Source organism: Chaetodon trifascialis, chromosome 12, assembly GCF_039877785.1.
Source record: "Chaetodon trifascialis isolate fChaTrf1 chromosome 12, fChaTrf1.hap1, whole genome shotgun sequence".
In the NCBI taxonomy this organism is placed as follows: Eukaryota; Metazoa; Chordata; class Actinopteri; order Chaetodontiformes; family Chaetodontidae; genus Chaetodon; species Chaetodon trifascialis.
Genome location: NC_092067.1, coordinates 16,515,410 through 16,534,495, shown reverse-complemented (window position 1 = coordinate 16,534,495; position 19,086 = coordinate 16,515,410). Strand labels below are relative to the sequence as shown.

Here is a 19,086-nt window from a genome sequence, read left to right as displayed (position 1 = left end):
ATGGTGCTTTGGGTACTTGGTGAAGGAAATCCATATGTCCCTCGACACAGAGCCTATTTACCAACTTGTACTGGCTTTTCTCTCCAGTTTATTCAAATAATTTAAAGTTAAATCATTCCTTAGTAATTCCTCAGGAAATTCTTCAGGTTTGGTTGTTTTTTTTTGTTTTTTTACAATTTTCTCCTAAGAATTTTACTCCTAGCAGTGTGGAGAGCATCTGGGCCTTTATTTAGGGCAATTAAACGTTTGAAATTAAACAGATCAATAGATGAAAAATCCAATAAAACATTTTACAGTTTGGTGGGAGTGGCTCTGGCTTTCTCTGGGGTGACTGAGTAGTTAGTGTTTTTTTCTTTTATTTATATATTTGCCATTCATTTTTATTACTCTTATCTATTGATTTGTAGTTAGTATTTATTTAGCATTAGTTTTATTTGACCTCAATACACCACGCGCAGCCATCAGTTCACTCCGCGCGCGGGGTAATATGAACGATGGAGGGCGTTTGACCTACATCTGACTACTGCACTTCATTGCACTGACTCGTCTCAAGCTCAAGAAACACCACGAATAACACTATCACAACTTGCATGGGTCCAGTTTGTTCGAGAAATGGCCACGTCTTAACTTACGGTGAGCAACCAAGAGAAATAGATCGCTTAAGAGAACTGCGGAACGAGTGTCACTACTTCCTGATGTTCACAGTTTCTCTCCGGAGCCATAACAGAGTGACACACAGTTACTGGAAGAGGGAAAGAAGAAGATGGCAGGCTCTAAAGTAAGTTACTCTGTCTCACATTTCGGAAATAACTCTACTCTTGTGTACAGCTTTATTAGATAATGGTCGTTGTTTTAAATGGGCGTTAGAAACAAATTCCAAATGTTAGAAACAAATTGCAAACGTTAGAGACTCGTTCATTGAGTTTCAGACGTCCAACATTAGCGACATGTTGAGGCATGTTGGCACTGAAGCAAACGCCGTCACGCCCCCATTCACTGTGTACAAAGCTCAACCTGCGCTGGTTTTCACAGCGTGAGATGAACCCAAATAATACGTCTGAAAAAATAAATAAAAAAAAGCTGTCATGTTTGTGTCTGTGCTCAACGCAGCTCCTAATGTCGCCTTGGCTTAAATCTGAAGTGTAATGTTTGTTTTCCGTAGTCCGCATTGGTGCTGTGCATGGATGTTGGATTCTCCATGTCCAACTCCGCGCCGGGTGAGGAGCCTCACTTTGAACTTGCCAAAAAAGTCATCCAGAAGTTTGTCCAGCGCCAGGTAAATTTCCCCTGCACGTTTACAAAAACAAGAAGCGAACAAACTCTACCAGGGAAGTCTACACTGAAAATGCCTGTGGTCTTTTGACAGGTTTTTGCAGAGACCAAGGATGAGCTCGCTTTAGTTCTGTTTGGCACCGACTCCACCAAGAACCAGCTGGCCCAGGATGGCCAGTACCAGAACATCACCGTGCATCGTCACCTGATGATGCCTGATTTTGAGCTTCTGGAGGAAATAGAGAATCAGATCCATCCAGAGAGTCAGCAGGCTGATTGTATCCTTTTGCTTTACAAAAGAAAAAATAAAACCAGATAAGTCAGATTAAAGGAGACGAAGGCCAAGGACATGAGGACAGAGGAAATAAAGACAGTTACAATGACAAAGATCTTATAAATAGAAACAGTATATGAAACATTTCCAATTTCGCAAAGACAAAAGTTTTAAGAAGAGATTGAAAAGGATCCAGAGACTTGGTGTGTGTGAGCTCAGAGAGTTTCATAGTGTGCAGGGCTTAAATAGTAAAGGCCAGATCAGCATTCATCTCAAACTGTGACCTGGGAGTAACCAGCAAGACTTAATCCACAGATCTTAATGAATGATTTATTGTGTAATTGAATAATTATTTCGTAAATGATAGCTAGAACTTAATGACTTGTGAAATTAGATCCCCACAAAGGATCTAGATGATCTATTTCAGAGGAATTGATTATATAAAGTGGGCTCTCCTGTTTGTCTACAGGTTGATTTCACTGCTTTTAACATACAATTAAGTAGACAATTCTGTGAGAGTTGCGAGTTAAAGACTGATCCAGTTTGTGTACAGAAGATGTGTGAGAATCTGTTTCCTCCTGAACTCCTGGCCAACAGGGATGGATGCTCTTGTTGTCTGCATGGACCTCCTTAAGTCAGAAACAAAGTAAGAAGCTGCTCCTATCGCATACTTAATTCTCACTGTTACCAGCAAAAACAAACTTGTTTGTGCAGTTGATTTTGCTGGTGGGATTATTGCTTTTCCAGTGGTGTGACACGTTTTTTGTTTGTTTGTTTCTTTCTTTCTTTCTTTCTTTCTTTTTTCAGGGGGAAGAAGTGTGATCGTCTTATCATTGCCCTCCTCACCGACCTCAACTCTCAGGCCAGTCCGGAGCACCTGGACGTTATTATTGAAAACATGAAACAAGCTGGCATCATCCTGCAGTTTTTGTAAGGTTCAAACACTTTCACCCAGTGTGATTTTAAGCAAATATAATCCATACAAATGTGCTTGCCCGTGCACAGGCCGTGATGGGCAAAAATATTGTTTGTATCGGTCACATCAGTGGCAGCCAGCACTAATAACAGTCCCTCCAGCTGTGTGTGTTGTTGCCTTGTCTGCTGCTCTGAACTCACTGAAATAGTACGATGCACATTTTTTTTATTTTAGCTTATACTATACACAAAACAGCTCTTATCTTCATTGTTATTGTATTAGAAGTCACCCTGGAAGTAGGCGTTCTGATCAAACCTTCAAAGGTAAACGGGTCCCTTGTCAAGTCCACAGAGTGTAGTTTCATGGCATTTACTCTCACCTATGTGCATTTTCAGTTTGCCTTTCCCTGCGGAGGACAATGAAGAGGGAGGAGGGGATGCTGACAGGAGAGGCCCTGGTCATCCGGGCATGGGCAAAGGTCTGTCCAGGGAACAGAAGGAAGGCCTGGACATGGTGAAACACATCATGCTGAGCCTGGATGAGGAGGACGGCCTGGATGAAATTTACACCTTCAGGTTGGAGGACTCTTATTAAACACTGGATATTTCTCGTGTCTCTTCTTTCTTCAGTATCTTTTTCTCTCTGTAGTTCATGCTCTTCTTGGATGATTCGTATGACTTGGCTTTCCATGTGCTTCACTCATGCTGTAGGAATGCAGTTGAGCAGCTGTGTATGTTCAAGCGAATCGAGAGGAGACCCATGGCCTGGCCCTGCCAGCTGACCATCGGCAGCTGTCTGTCCATCCGTATTGTTGGCTACAAAGCAGTAAGTTTACCTTGAAGTACACTGGATTAATATACACTACAACCCATACACAGAGTTCTGTCATGTCTGACAAATGGAGTGCTGTTCCTCATGTTATCTTGTCATTGCTGTTACTGCTGGTCTGGTTGCTTGTCCTTGTTCTTTTCTCTGGTCAATTACTGACCCCTTGTGGCTAAAAACAATTCCACACATTGGCCACGGCTGACTGTTTCATGATGAGGTGTATGTTTTGTTTACTTGGAATAAAATGACAAAAAAAATCAGGTATGTGTATAACTTAAAGTCATATTATATTAGCATTGTTGTACTGGTTTCACTTTAGTTTTGTGCCATGTAAATATAAAGATGGCAGCTTCTCAGTAACAGCCAGTGAGGCCAAATGCTTTCTCATCCACAAACACTGCCCACTGTGTGTTCCAGGTGACAGAAGAGAAACTGAAGAAAACGTGGATTACAGTCGACGCTCAAACCAACCAGAGAGAGGACGTGAAGAGAGAAACTGTCTACTGTCTGAATGATGACAATGAGACAGAGGTGCAGAAGGACGATACCATCCAAGGTAGGAAAGTTGTATTGAACTCAGCTCCATAAATGTTGTTGCATTTATCACTTATTAAAAAAAATCTTCTTTTTTGCTCACAGGTTTTCGTTACGGAAGCGATATTGTTCCTTTCTCCAAAGTAGATCAAGAGCAGATGAAATATAAGCACGATGGGAAGTGCTTTGCTGTTCTGGGCTTCGCCAAACAGACCATGGTATTCACTGTCAGCATATTCAGATAATGTCAACGTAAAACTTTTAGACTGAGCTGCTAACTATATTCACTGACTCTCCGTTAACCTGCAGGTGAGTCGCCATCAGTTCATGGGGACTCAAGTCGTCAAGATGTTTGCTGCCAAGGATGATGAGGTGAGAATGGAGAGAACTGCTGCGTTGCGAGTGACCACATGTTGATACTGACCTGTTTCAGTTTCTACCTTTCTGTCTGTGCAGCATGCAGGAGTAGCACTGTCCGCCTTCATCCGAGCGCTCGATGAACTCCAAATGGTGGCCATTGTACGTTACGCCTATGACCGGCGCAGCAACCCTCAAGTAGGAGCAGCTTTCCCGTGCATCAAACAGGACTATGAGGTGAGATCAGACTCCTGGAGGTGTTCAAGTGTATTCACTGAATTTGTGTCAAATAGCACAGAGCTAACGGTCTGTCTCTCATCCTCAATAGTGTCTGATGTACGTCCAGCTGCCCTTCATGGAAGACCTCAGACAGTTTACATTCCCTTCTCTTGAAAACAACAAAAAGTTCACTCCGTCAGGTACTGTCTCTGCATCCCAGGCTTATTCCAAGTTTGATGTGAGTTATTTCCAGACCCAAAACACTTCAAGGAACTGACTTGTAACTAACTCGCAAGCTCACACATTCGTGTTAAACAGACTGCGGATTCTCCACGAGAGATCTGCTCATTATCACAGCAGCTGCTACAGTACGTAGACCTGCAGGGCAAACATAACACTATTGCTACCTTCATGTGCAGAAAGTAAAATCTGCTGATATTTTAACAGGTGCCATGCACACAGTTAGTACACACATCACATACATCATCGGCATTAACCGCCACTGTTTGTACTTCAAGAGAAAAATAAGTTGGAAGACTTCAGTGAGAGATGGAGGACTGGACTTTTATGTGCTTTGTGATTCTTCCAGACACCCAGCTGTCTGCTGTGGACTCTCTCATTGACTCCATGATGTTGGTAGAGGACGATGATAACGCAGGACAAAAGGACGCGTTCAAGGTCCACCACATTCCCAACCCTGCCTTCCAGAGGCTGTTCCAGGTACTGCAGTCCACTTTGTATTTCAGAGATACAGCACTAGTGTTACTTATTCTGAGCTGAGGCAGACGAGGGTGTTATTTTCAGATCGGTAACACAAGGGGAAAAAGAGGTTTCACTCAGGCTGTTGATATTCAACTAGCGTTTCTTTCTCAACCCAACCTTTCTTTCAGTGTCTGCACCATCGGGCAGTCAGCCCCGGCACCCCTCTTCCCCCCATGGAGCCATGGTTGAAGGCTGCTCTTGAGCGCCCTGATGTCATTAACGAACGTTGCCAGGCGCCACTAGAGGAGGTGAAGAGCAAGTTTCCTCTCACAGAAGTGGAGAAGAAAAAGAAACTGAAGACTAGTGCTCAGATTTTTGGCAAAGAGTAAGTTCAATCCAGTCTGCTGGTGGCTCTTCATGCAGGAAATTGTGTGAAAGCACTGGAATGTAATTTATTTCTTATAAGTTTACAGAAGTGTTTTGTAAGTGTCCGCGGTGTGTGTGTGTGTGTGTGTGTGTGTGTGTGTGTGTGTGTGTGTGTGTGTGTGTGTGTGTGTGTGTGTGTGTGTGTGTGTGTGTGTGTGTGTGTGTGTGTGTGTGTGTGTGTGTGCGGGGGCTTCGCTGATTTTAAGAATATGTTGTTTCAGTATTCTAACTGACCCCCTTCTGCCACTTACAGCGCCGAGGAGCCAGATGCCAAGAAGGCAAAAGGAGATGAAGACGAGGAGGATTTTAACCTGGCTGACATTGCTGAAGGCTCTGTTACTTCGGTGAGTATTAGCAGACCTGGATGGTGTAATAATCCTAGAGAAATAACCACTTTCCATAAACATCAGCGATTCCTGATAAAGTACTTCACTCGTTTGAACAGACATACTTTAAAATTTCCATTTCACTTTTTTTAAACACTTCACCAGGTGGGAAGTGTGGATCCAGCCCGAGACTTCTGCGCTCTGATCAAGCTGAAGACTCTTCCGTTCGGAGAGGGTGAGGTCCAGTTTTTCTTCTGGCGAGCTGGCCTGATAAACATTTCTGCAGGTTGTCTTATAAACCATCACCGCTCATGTTCAGTCCTGGTAATTGTGTTTATCTCTTTGTTTGGATGCGGTGACCCCCGTGTCCTTTCCAGTCTGTCAGCAACTGACTCACAGGATAGAGCAGTTGCTTAGCAACAAGAGCACACACTACTACATGAAAAGCATCACCTGTATCCAGGCTTTTAGAGAGCAGTCTGTTAAGGTAAATAAACACCCGCTATCTTCCGTTTGGGAAATGCATGATGATGTGGGGGTTTCTTTCTCAATCTTAAGATATCAGAACACATACTTTTGGCTTTACCGTGGAGATTATGAGTCAACTGTTTCGTTTCTCCAGACTTGAACCGAGGCCAGTTCCTGTGTGAGTATGTAGCTGTGAGCTTTTAGGAGACTCATAAATGGATTTTGAATGTGTCTTATCTTTCATTTTCCAGCTGGGGAATGCTGATCTTTACAATAGCTACCTCCAGTCCCTGAAAAGAAGCATCCCGAACAGACGGCTAGAGGTTTTCTGGGACCTGCTTGTTCAAGGTTTGTTAAGCCTTATTAACTCAGGGCTGCAGGATTTCTCACATCATTCCTCCCTTGAGATGAGATTACATTTCCACATAACTGAGTGCAAAATATGTAAATAACGCACGAATGGGAGCTGACTGATGTTTTATAATGTACCGTGACCTGAATCACAAGTCAGTGTTTGTGGACTTAATTCTTGCTGTTTGATTGACAGATGCCATAACTCTGATCAGTAAGGACGAGGTTGAAGGAAGCACCGTATCCAAAAATGAGGCTAATCAGGTGACTTAAGTTTTTTAATACCTTACGGTTTTAGTTCATCTTATCCTGCTTTTAAGTTTTATCATTAATGTTAGGATTATGCGTTTTTATGTCAAGCATTTTGGGTTACATTTTATGCATTAATTGTACTGTAAGTTTATTATTACCTTATACCTGTACGTAAACCAGTGTGAGCTGTGATCTTGAGACTGTACTCACACTGACCGAAATCTGCTTTGTCCTCAGTTTCTGGCTGCTGAGGAGAAAAAAGAGGAGACGGCTGCACCACCAGCTGAAGATACTGGAGATGTTGATGACCTGGTACGTGCTTCTGTAATTGTTTTTTCTTCCTGTGACTCCACTTTCCAGGTTTTAAATATTTAACTGATGCGCCTCAGACTTGTGTTCAAGCCATTTCCTGTATATTTGCAGGACGTGCCTCATTGTGTGCGTGTGCATGTGTCTGATGATGTGCTCGGGCTAATGAGACCTTTCATATAAACTCCCTCGTCTTGCATCTTTTTTTTTTCTCTTCCTGTGCAGCTGGACATGATGTAAGAAGGGAGGCAAAGGGAGCGTCTGCAGTGGACATGCAGAGAAATGAAAAGAATGCGATCTTTCAGCCCGGCCAGACCAAACCAATTCAGCCGTCCATTGTTCTGCCTCCCACTTGGAGACCCCTGATACTTGTAACTGGTGATACTCAATATGCATACATGCATACTCCACAGAGAAATGTTTGACTTATCTTGTGTTTACACTAGTACTGTATACAACATTATTCTTTTCTATAGAATCTGTATATGAGGGCTTTAGATGTGTTTGTTTGAAATGTCAATTTTTTTTATTTTTATGAACTTTGTTCTAATTTCCTGGTAATTTTCAGTAATGCTGAATAGTGATTTCTTTAAATCTAAAGATTTATGTGCACTAAAAACCCTTTGTGACTTCAGAGAAGACAGCATTGCAGCGTCCAACAAACTGCAGGTTTATTATCTGACATCAGTAAAGCTTAGTGGTCGATGAAGAATGAGTGACTTGTACTCTGTTTTTGTGTAACAAAATATGGAAGATGAATACAGTTCTCCTGACAAATATAGAAAAGCACAATGTTGTGATGTCATTTGTGAGTTGCACAGTGCATAGTAGAATTATAGTAAACCAGTATCTCATGTTTAAAATGCTAGATTAACAGCAGTAGCACCAGTATGATGTTCACGTCCATGTGGTTCAACATATCCACTGGATGAAACGGTCAAACAAACTGGATCTGGACAGACCAGAGACATCATGTACTTTAAAGATGGCATCCCGGTCGCCCATGGCCAGCTTTGTTAGGACTTCTTCATCAACGTCACTTCCTGTGGCTATCACCGTGGTGACGGCCTGTGCCCCACGCATGGCACTAACCGCCTCCTCCAGGTTTTTCTTGTCAGTGACGCCATCCGTGATGAAAACGAATGAAATTTCTGCGTTGCGTCTCGTCTGGCGAACATTTTCTCTGCCCAAGATGTTGTCGATGGTGTGGATGATGGCAGGCCCCACGCTCGAAGAAGAATCCAGATAAGACAAGCGAGCTATACCTTCAGAGATGACGGCGAGGTTGTGTGTGAGAGGGAAGGCCACGTGGTTCTCGTTCTCCTTGCCGAACTCTATCAGCGCCAAGCGGGCTCTCATGCGATCAGTCCTGCTCCGGGCCAGTACCAGTCTGTCTGCCACCTTCTGCACAAATTCCCGAACATGCCGGAAGTTGTTCAACCCGAGGCGCTCTGAGCCATCGAGCAGAAATACCAAATCCACCGGACGCTGGACACATGGAGCTACATCAGGTTCTGTAATGAAAGAAAACAAATCACTCACTGAGCTGCACTCTTAAGACATCAAACAAATAATCTAACCAAGAATAACACCTACCACTTTTACAGGGGAGATCAGGGCACACAATCACTGGCTCTAGAAGAGAAATCAGGTGGACATAGGTTAGACAAATGGCCTGAAGAACCACTATTGTCATCGTGCTACTAAGTGCTGCTAAGTGTGTACTGGCACAGGCTCACCAGGACAGAGGACAGTCTCCATCGTTTCTATGAAGTCATCAGCCACCAAGTCAACATAACGCTTCATCTCAGTGACACGTTCCTTCTTTCCACACGCTATCGACCCCAGGATCTCATCATCCTGCTCCTTTTTAAACATATCACCAACCCCAATGGCGTTCACCACCACATTGTCATCGTCACAGAGGTACTTGAGCAGATCCTCGTCATCTCGCGGGTCAAAGCGGCCGTCTGTGATCACCACCACAGACACACTGGCTCGGGCTCTCTTGCTGTCCCTGATGAGGTGATCATAAGCGAATTTGAGGGCTGAGGGTGTGAAGGTGCCCCCGGCAATCCACTGCAGGTTCTTCACTGCCGTTTTGAAGGCAGACATGGAGTTTATGTTCGGGTCATCGAGACGAATGGCCTCAAAGGTCCCGTTGTGACTGAACTGCACAACTCCGACCCTTGTTCCTAGAAGAGGCAGACATGTCAGGTAGTGCATTCCCAAATTTGTGAGTTCATGTTGCTGTGCATTTGTTGGGGATCAGTTTCTGTTAATACAGGCGGTGCTGTATGTGGAACTACAGTCCATGATTCTTTGTAATGAATGCATTTTGCATGTTTTAGCTTTGTGTTCACAGTAGTCTGAACGTGACACTGATTACAGTATGCAGTTAGAATATTAACTGGTAACACAGAAAATATGCAACACTGACTATCTGTGCTTTGTTGTTACTGTACAGTCAGTGTTAATGAGGAGTGCACTGCGTAAATGGGGCCCCATCCAAATATTTTTGGCTGTAACTGTATATTCAATGCTGGATTAAGTGATTCACTCATTGGAAATGGCTAATCTTTTATGGCAACCTCTACTTCTTGTCACTTGAAACTGTCTGCGAAAGGATTTACAGGGACATCTGTGCTGTGTTTTTGCTCAGCTGTACCGGTTGGTGACACAGGGTCTTCGGCCATTGATCCCAGCCTGTTGATGGTGTTGATAACAAAGTTCTTCTCCAAGGTGAAGTTTGTCAGCCCGACGCTCTCTGAGCTATCAATGACAAATACAATGTCCAGAGCTCCGCAGCGCTTCTCACAGTCTGGAACAAAAGACGACAACAGGGTCAGTACGTTCACAGACACTGAAGAATGGAGCTGTGTTTGATCGGTGATATTTGCTCACCACAACAGCCACACGTCTCCCTGATGTAAGTCATGACATCACAGTCCTGCAGTGACAGGTATGCAGGTTAGAAGTAATACTACCACGGAAATATAATTAATATAGTATTTCAAAAACTGTAATGCTTTTTAAAGACAACTCACAGTGAGCCCAGGATCGCCCACTGGTCCTGGATCCCCCTGCGCACACACACACACACACACACACACACACACACACACACACACACACACACACACACACACACACACACACAGATTAATGCAATTGGATCTTGAATTTGCATGCATGGTCAAGTCATTATTTGAGTGCTTGTGCTGTTGCTTACATCAGATCCAGGGTCCCCTCTGGGTCCTCTCTCTCCTGGCTCACCCGACTGACCTGGTTCCCCCTGCGTATAAACATTTTTCAGTGGGAGTGACTTCTATGCATAATATTGCCCTTCTATTGAAGTCATATTTTTCTTTCGAGTTTCTGCCTCCGATTAAACTAAATAGTACATGAATGTTTACTTTTCTTCGGAAAACTAAAGCAGAATGTTCCAAAATACACTTTTCATTGGTTTTAATTTTTTACGGAGCATTTCCTAAGAACTGAACATCCTGTCCAGCTCTGAATGACTAAACAAAACATCTTCAAGGGATAGTTTGGGGGGGGGGTTGTGTGAGTTACTGATCCATATTTAGTGTATTACCCACAGTAGATGACAGTCTGTGCACCCCCAGCTGGAGAAGCAGCAGCAGTAGGAAGTGTGTAGTGTTTTTCATTTCATTTTAGCCCCCTAACAGAAGACCCACCTAAAAAAAATATATATAAATCCGTTCAAAAGTATATGTTCTACATATAGAATATTTTCAGTGCTTTACCTTGCAGACAGACAGACAGCCCTTTCTTTTAACACTACATTTTCATATCCATGGTACTTCCAGTACGTGTGTGCCGCGCACTGTACTACCCTGCAGATCAAGAGAGCTGCGAGATCAGATTGTCATATTATACTGAATAAAGACATCAACACTCAATGTGCAAGACTGAGACAACTCCGCATCTGCAGTGATCATTTCTCTGAAGAGGATTATGTAAAACCACCAGCAAATAAGCCAGACAGACACTTGCTGAAGAGCACTGCTGTACTCAATCATCAGATATGACAGTGCTGAATACCAACAAATAAGCCAGTCAAGAAATGCTCAAAAGTTTTGGTTTCCATCTGCAAAAGCTCTTCTGTGTACTCTGGTTCAGGAAGATGTCTCCACAGTAAATTTGTTGTTTCTTGATAAACAGGAAAGGACTGTGACGGCAAAGTAAAGTGGTGAAAATACTCTAAAGATAGCCTTCACTTAAACTGATATAGATTTTTTTAGGTGGATAAAATATGCTTTACTGCTGACCCTGTACTTAGCAGTACATTGCTTTACGTCCATGGTGATAAATTTGTACAAGACGTATGCTGTTTTGTGTACCATGCTGTTTAACCTCCAACAGTATTTGACGTGCATTACAGATTTTTTTCAGTTTCATCAGCTGAGGTTTTGATGTACTGTATCTTTAAGACTTCTACCTCAATCCTAATACAACTGAAGTGAATGAAGCTTCATTTGTGGTGGACAGAGTGCTTAAAACTGACCTCAACAACAACCCAAGACAATCCACATCAGTTCTTGTCAATCCACCGGTCCCTGGCCAGAACACAGTTACTCTAAACGAGCCCCAAATTCCATTTCCACTTCAAACATTACGTTATTAATCTTACAGGCTCTCCAACGGGTCCTTTCTCTCCAGGTTCTCCTTTGGCGCCACATTCACCTCTGCCCCCCCTGGGTCCTCTTCTACCTGGATCACCTCTGTCTCCCTGGAAAGACGAGTGTCACTTTAGACTCAGGTATGCAAGGCATTCAAAAATTTTTAGAGTAAACGGAAAACCGCACAGTGGGCCCTCTCGATCCAGGATAGCTGAATCCCGGTCTTCCCATGTCACCCTTTAGAAAAAGAGAATGAAGGACATCAGTCACTAAATCTTATTTCACATGACGCCATGATGAAAGTCATGAACAGAAAAGTTTTACCCACCTTTGGTCCAGGGAGCCCAGGGTCTCCCCTTGGTCCAGAATCTCCAAGATTTCCCATGGTGCCCTGCGACCACAGAGATCATCTACCCTTCATTTCACACAGATACTTTAAGAGTGCACCCAAAACACAAGCTCAGACGATGAAGAGTCACTGTTGATGTTTATGATGCTATAAATGACACACATTTCCTCCAGGGCCCCCTGGTTCGCCTGGTTGACCCCTTGGTCCTGGTAGTCCTTGGTCTCCCTGCAGATAGCAGCAGAGAAAACATCCTTACTGGACGTCACCTTCACTCCATCCCACATACACTGAATTACTCATGCTGATGGACTAGACAATTTTTAAAAAAGCAATTTCCCTGTAAAATGTGCTCTTATGATAACAGGCTCAGCTCAGGCTATTTTGGCAGGACACCCAGTACATTAGGGCCAAACTCCAGTACCGGAGGTCTAAGGAAGACTTGCTGAGATCTTAGGAAGCTGCTGAGTCATCCCTCTAAAATCCACCCACAGCACGATCCCCTCACCTTTGCGCCCTTGAGTCCATCTTCTCCCGACCGACCTCTGCCTCCCTCTGGCCCCCGTTCTCCCTCGAAAAATAAATGAATGTGTCAGGATTCCCACCACACCATTAATCATCAACAGATGTATACAAAACACAGCAGTAACCAAAAGGCAATAATTCTATTGCTGTGAAATATGTGAAGAATTTTCCTGAGAAACTGTGTAGGAAATGCCCTACAGCAACACAGAGCTGGATTACACTGGCCAAGGAAGTGTTTATGGTCTTTCTCTGGAAAACTGAAACCCAGCAGAGACCTAAAAGCCATGGGTCTGTCTCACGGACTTGAAATCTCTTGAAAGGTCAGAATCCACTGGGATTTGTCAGGGTTTCACAATAACTTGTTATTTGGCGTTCAGATCGCCAGAATCAGCTGTTTCCCTCATGTTCCTTTCAACATGTTTTCGGTGACACATTACAATAAGTAGAACTGTATTTTCTGCAGCTTTTCCAGGGAACTCTTTCAAAGAGGCAGCTGCTCCCAGTGAAACAAACCCTCCCCACAAACAAAACTAAAAATGGAAATAGAAAAAATGAAGCGATTAAAGTATATATGATGTGACTTATCTGAGCGTTGAACTTACCTTCTCTCCTTTTGGCCCGTCAGGACCTTGTGCTCCCTTTGTTCCATAGTCTCCTCTCCTTCCCTGTTAGTGGTTAATTAATGATAATTTAGGTCAAACTCGGGCAAATTCTCAAAATGACATTTTTTAATGAAAATGTTTGAAATACCCTTTCGCCTTTCCGTCCAGCTGAGCCAGGAAGACCCTGCGAGAATAAATAGTTCTATTTCAGTCTCATCTCTCCAGCATTAACTTACAGTGGCATATTACAGAAGTAATTATAATAAATAAAATTAACGATCTGTACCGTAAGTCCTTTGTTTCCTGGTGGCCCTGGATTTCCAGCATATCCTTGTTCACCCTAAGGAACAGAGATTCAGTTTTGAGATAGTTTGTTTGTTCTGACAATGTTTGTTCTGTTGTGTTTTAATTCAAAGTTCACCTTTGGTCCTGCATTACCAGGAGGGCCAAGGGGTCCCGACTTTCCAGGGAGACCTGGGTCACCCTAAACAAACAAACAAGCACACGACTTAAGACAATAAATAATGCACATTTGAATTGTCTAAAAGTCTACGGTCTCCGTAAATAACGATCCAGCCAGTCATGAATCATGCAGGCCAGTAAAAGTTGATCTGTTGGTTATACATGATGAAAAACAAAGTCACTGAGTATGATGGTACCAAATTTCATGGGAATTGTGAATGCTGCGCTATCTTTAGCCACATTCGACGTGTTGCTACAGTCTGTCCACCACTTTGGTTTAGACTAAATATCTCAACAATGACTGAATTATTTGTTTGTACGGACAAACACAACAGGGACAACAAAGACACATCAGACAGGGACAGGAGAGGCTTCATGTCAACCAAACCAGAGTTTGCGATTGTTGAACAGTGGAAACACAAACCAAGACGGCTCGGGTGAGTTTTTTGTTGTTTGTTTGTTTCTGTCGAGTTTCAATGAAGCGTGTTTTACGATGACTTAACTTCTGGCCAAATCTTACACATTATCTATTTGAGGCTAGATACCCGTCAAGCTAATGAGATTCCCATCAGCCTCAGTTGTACGATTTTTGGTGCTAACTGGCATTTATCAGCATACATGCTAAACTAAGACGCTGAACATGTCCGCGTGTCATTGTGAGTATGTTAGCATGCGGATGTTAGCGTTTAGCTCAAAGCGCAGCCTCACAAAGCTGCTAGCATGGCTGTACATTAAAGGGCAAAGAAAAATCCTGGCTTTGCAGACCTTGTTTCCCTTGTCACCACGTGGCCCAGTGTCACCAACATCTCCATGGTGGCCATCTGGTCCCTTTTAGAGACAAAAACGAAATGATTCAGTTCATCAAACTTTACAGCTATACGGTTGCACAATTAACCTCCAACACATGATAATAATGATCTTAACATAGACAAAGTATCTCACCTTGGTCAAAAAATACCACATTTCATATCTGAAAGTAGCTATAACTCATGTCAATGATTAGTGACTTACTCTGTCACCTGGATCACCTTTGCAACCGGGAGCTCCAATTCTGCCAATTTTCCCCTGCAGACAATTCCACCAGATCAGTGCACTGAACATATTAAAATCATGGCATACTGCACATTTCATTTTGCCAGATGAAGACTCACCTTTTGACCGTGAGTTCCATTCATGCCAGGCACGCCTGCCACACCCTGAAGATGGACATCATTGAAGACAGAAAATAAACTACGGTATGCAAACCGTGTTGGATGTAGTAGGATACATACAGAAGATACTGTAAGCATTTAACATTCAAACTGTTATGTACCTTTGCTCCAGTTGCTCCGATTTCACCCTGTTGGGGTAAAGCAGAGCCATTAATGCCAACGGCATTTCATTTGACACGTGAACAGAAATGCAGTAACAAAGGTTTTTCTCTCACCTTCTCACCTTTCAAACCAGGCTCTCCCTAGATCAGAGCACAGACAGACATGTTATTGAGCCAACTTAACCATGCAGCACACAAATCATCATCAGTGCGTCTCAGCAAACCTTTGGACCGGGTCGTCCGATTGGACCTTCAATGCCGGGATCACCCTGTAATATAATTAAAATATTAATTATCATTAAAATGCTAAATTATTGTTTTTACAGAACTGCAAGTACAGTAATGATGTTATTTTCCACCTACCTGTTTACCCTTTTCACCTTTTGGCCCAATATATCCTCTGTCTCCTTTCGTGCCCTAGAAATAAGCAGGAATATTGACATTTCAGCAAGACCAGCTTTGGTATAAACAGAAATATAAATCATTTCTATATTTCTACGATTTTGTTTTTCAATACTCACTTTTGGACCACGACCCCCTTTTGGTCCAGGGATCCCAGGAGTTTCAAAGCATTTAGGCTCATAACACTACAAGATCAAGAGGGAAAACAGAACAATATTAAATGAAGAAACACATAAAAACATTGAGATCTGGAATAATTTCCAATGGCAGAAATGTAAAAATCTGTAAAGTTTTTCGTACCTCTAAATACGCTTGATATTTCTGCAACAAAATGAAATAAAATTAGTGAAAAGTGCCTGATAGTGATATTTCAATTTAAATCTTAATTCAAGCATTTGTTGTAAGACAGGACAAAGATTTCAGATCACCATGGCTTTTATGATTCGATCGATGGAATCAGTCTTTATTCTCGGTCGCCCGCCAACAATCTCCACAGCAATGTAGTCATCACGGTACAGTTCAGAGGGAGAGCTGGCGATCTCCCTCATCCCTATTTCATCGATGCTCCTGGACGCCGCCACTGAGAAAATATGGATCCCTTGCTCCCGGGCCTTCTCTGCCATCGCCTTTATCCCTCCACATGGACTTCCTGTCACATGCCCGTCGGTGATGACCACAGAGAAGAGGACGGCCTTCGTCCCTGAGTAGTGGTGGGTCATTTGGTGGGTCATGTTTTTGAGGGCGCAGTCGGTGAAGGTGCCTTTGCCTTTGTAAACGATCCGACCGAGATTCCTGATGAAGTTCTCCTTGGTTGTGAACTGGCTGAACACCCACTGCGTCTGGGAGAAGTTCAGGCCTCCTATGGACCAGCTGATCTGGATCTGGCCCTTGTATTCTTCATCAGCCAGCCTCTGGACAAAGATCTTGGTGAACTCCTTCACGTTTTCCACCAGGATCCCAGGTGGGGACTCCTGCAAGGCGATGGTCTCTGAGGTGTCGATGGTGAAAAACAGCTTGATGGGACATTCAATTATCCCGGCTGGAGGAGAGAACATCGACAGATGTGTAAGGCTCTGTACTGCCTGCGTTTCACTAGACACACTTTCAACAGAATACATGCACTGCTGTAAAGTAACTAAGTACATTTACTCAAGTACTGTACTTAAGTACATTATACTAGGATACTTTCACTTCTTTTTTCTTCCACTCCTCTACATCTCAGGGTGTGCTACTGTACTTTTTACACCACTACATTTATCTGGCGACTTTAGTTACTCTTTACAAATTAATGTTTTTGCATACAAAACATACAAGGAGCTAAAAAATATGATGCTTTGTTTTCAATGAAACTACTAAACAGCATGTACAGGTACAGCTGATGTTGTTAGTCATTGATTAGTGAATTGATAGAAATAACAGAGACTAGCACAGTTAAATACTGCTTGCACATTAATGCACGAGTATGACAGTCACATTTTCTGCATGCAGTACTTTAGATTTTCCTGATTATACATTTTACATCCAAAACATATTTTTTCTTAAATACTTTTACTTATGAGTGTAATTCTAAAAACAGAAAGGAATCATTTCTGCATAAAGATTAACTTTTGATACTTGAAGTACCACACTTTTACTTGCAACAGAATATGTCTACATCACAGTATTTACACTTGTACTTACGTACAAATCTTCCTTGCACCAGTGAATAGAAATAAAGGAAAAATCATAATTAAATGAAACTCACTCTTACAACCTTGAGGTTCTTCTGGCCAAGGCTCGAGTGGAGGTGGGGTCGCTTGTGGACTGTCACCTCTCCCAGGTATCGGTCTGGGTCCACGAGGGTCCAGACCTTGAGGAACTACAGCTTGCAGCATGCACAGAAAGATGAATCCTGAAATCAACGCCATGTTTCCTGCATAAGAAAAAAAACAAAAAAACAAAAAACAAGATAGTGAGGAGTGAATAGAAGAGTTGTCGAGGGCTTACTTTTAACTCCAACACCCCTTTTAGATGCAGGAAATAGCTGTCACACAAGTGAGCGTTCACAGAAGGCGTCTCCACAGAGCTTAGGAATGTTTATCGTTGTTTTAAACAGTGTCAGTGAATAACCACACAAAAAGAGGACAATATTTAAATCGTAGCTGAAATGGAAATTTTTGTTGTTGCATTCCACCTGTTCAGCGAAATCCACAGCGGGGGTTCACAAACCATTTCATGTGAAGAATGATAAAACGTAAAAAAACACAGCAGGAGATGATACACGAAATGACGTTTCGTTCAAGGAAATCACATCCAGAGAAGAGTTGTGTTGTTAGGACAGTGATGTGCGGTAGGTGAGGATTACTTGACAAGCAGAAAATCCCTGTAACCAAACATCAACAAACAGCAAACCAATGAAACTCAGATTCAGCTGCTGGTTTAATCCCAGTCCACAGCAGAGTTGAGGGAAATCAAATCCAAGATAGTTGGACTGGAATGTAACTCGCCCGCAACTAATGATTATTTTCAGTACTTAAGAATCTGTTAATTATTTTCTCGATTTATCAATTAGTAGCTTGGCGTGTCAAATGTCAGAAAATGGTGAAAAAAGTCCATTAGTGTTCATGTCCTCAAATATCTTCTAAATGTCACTAAGTACAAATAAGTACTGTACTTTTGAGGTACTCTGTACCTGAGTATTTCTGCTACTTATACTTGACTCTACTCTACTCTACTATATTTCAGAAGGAAATACTGTAGACCTTTTTATTCCACTATTTAACAGTTATAGTTACTAGCTTTACTTCACATATTAATATTTTACAACCAAAACATACAGTCACTTAATAAGAAGCATGCTTTAGAGTACTTATAATATAAAGTACAGGCCTACTAGTTGATATACAGGAGATACAGTTTACTTCACTCAATCAGCTACAAAGTTGTAAATAAGTGTAGTCCAGTACTTCAATATGGAATAATATAAAACTCTTGAGTATGTACTTTTATTTAAGTAGAATTTTTAATGCAGGACTCTCACTTGTGACAGTATCTCCCACAAGGTTTGGACCAACTGGCCTTAATTTCACTCCTCTTACTTATTTTCTACCAAAAACAAAGTCAAGCAGAGATAACCAGAAGAATATCTTTTTGTTACGTCGAGCTGCTCATCTGTCGGACCTTTACGCACCACACTGCGACAAAAGAAACTTAATAAAAGCTTAAATAAAGTGGACTCACCTCTTCGTCTGGACGGAGAACATACAAACCCAAAGCTGCGACTCGAGTCTGCCAGGAAGTTCGACCAATTTCCAGAGACTGTAAACCACAGATAATCATCTCAGTCGGAAAGCTCCCATATCAGCTCGCTCAGTGAGGGTCAGCTCGCGGTCGAGGAGCCGCCCGTGCAACGGACGCACGAGCGCGTCCGGGGCGGGGGGGGCGGACACACGCGCGCGCAAGCGGGCTTCATCGGAGAGCTGATGTGTAGATCATTGGCTGCAGCTGGTGTCAAGAGAGGCAGTCTCCACGGCGAAGGTGGAATTCTGGGAAATAAAGTGACTTTAAATAAACACAAC

The 19,086-nt window shown here is 42.7% G+C and overlaps 2 protein-coding genes across 3 annotated transcripts; one reads left to right on the top strand and one right to left on the bottom strand.

Moving 5' to 3' along the window:
• The first annotated feature begins 692 nt into the window (after positions 1 to 692).
• Positions 693 to 7,895, top strand: xrcc5 (X-ray repair complementing defective repair in Chinese hamster cells 5). The gene is made up of 21 exons (XM_070975535.1): positions 693 to 778; positions 1,163 to 1,276; positions 1,367 to 1,550; positions 2,144 to 2,192; positions 2,354 to 2,476; positions 2,858 to 3,037; positions 3,173 to 3,287; positions 3,708 to 3,846; positions 3,930 to 4,042; positions 4,134 to 4,196; positions 4,281 to 4,418; positions 4,510 to 4,600; positions 4,990 to 5,120; positions 5,291 to 5,487; positions 5,782 to 5,872; positions 6,020 to 6,089; positions 6,232 to 6,341; positions 6,574 to 6,670; positions 6,870 to 6,937; positions 7,163 to 7,237; positions 7,460 to 7,895. Exons 1-21 carry the CDS (start codon positions 764 to 766, stop codon positions 7,472 to 7,474), a joined length of 2,178 nt encoding a protein of 725 aa, XP_070831636.1. The 5' UTR covers positions 693 to 763; the 3' UTR covers positions 7,475 to 7,895.
• A 110-nt stretch (positions 7,896 to 8,005) lies between these two features.
• LOC139339999 (collagen alpha-2(VI) chain-like) lies at positions 8,006 to 18,824 on the bottom strand. Of its 2 annotated transcripts, none has more exons than XM_070975533.1 (28): positions 18,749 to 18,824; positions 17,274 to 17,441; positions 15,958 to 16,568; positions 15,830 to 15,850; positions 15,649 to 15,714; positions 15,491 to 15,544; positions 15,352 to 15,396; positions 15,242 to 15,268; positions 15,128 to 15,154; positions 14,967 to 15,011; positions 14,827 to 14,880; positions 14,581 to 14,643; positions 13,775 to 13,837; positions 13,640 to 13,693; positions 13,502 to 13,537; positions 13,354 to 13,416; positions 12,735 to 12,797; positions 12,392 to 12,454; positions 12,209 to 12,271; positions 12,067 to 12,117; positions 11,892 to 11,990; positions 10,467 to 10,529; positions 10,282 to 10,317; positions 10,139 to 10,184; positions 9,903 to 10,055; positions 8,974 to 9,429; positions 8,831 to 8,869; positions 8,006 to 8,748 (listed from the first exon to the last, which is right to left on the bottom strand). In XM_070975533.1, the coding sequence occupies exons 2-28, from the start codon at positions 17,434 to 17,436 to the stop codon at positions 8,147 to 8,149; spliced, it is 3,126 nt and encodes a 1,041-aa protein (XP_070831634.1). In that variant the 5' UTR covers positions 17,437 to 17,441; positions 18,749 to 18,824; the 3' UTR covers positions 8,006 to 8,146. The 2 variants fall into 2 exon arrangements, with proteins under 2 accessions (XP_070831634.1, XP_070831635.1); XM_070975534.1 differs by having other exon boundaries at positions 17,283 to 17,441; positions 18,749 to 18,807.
• Positions 18,825 to 19,086: the final 262 nt, after the last annotated feature.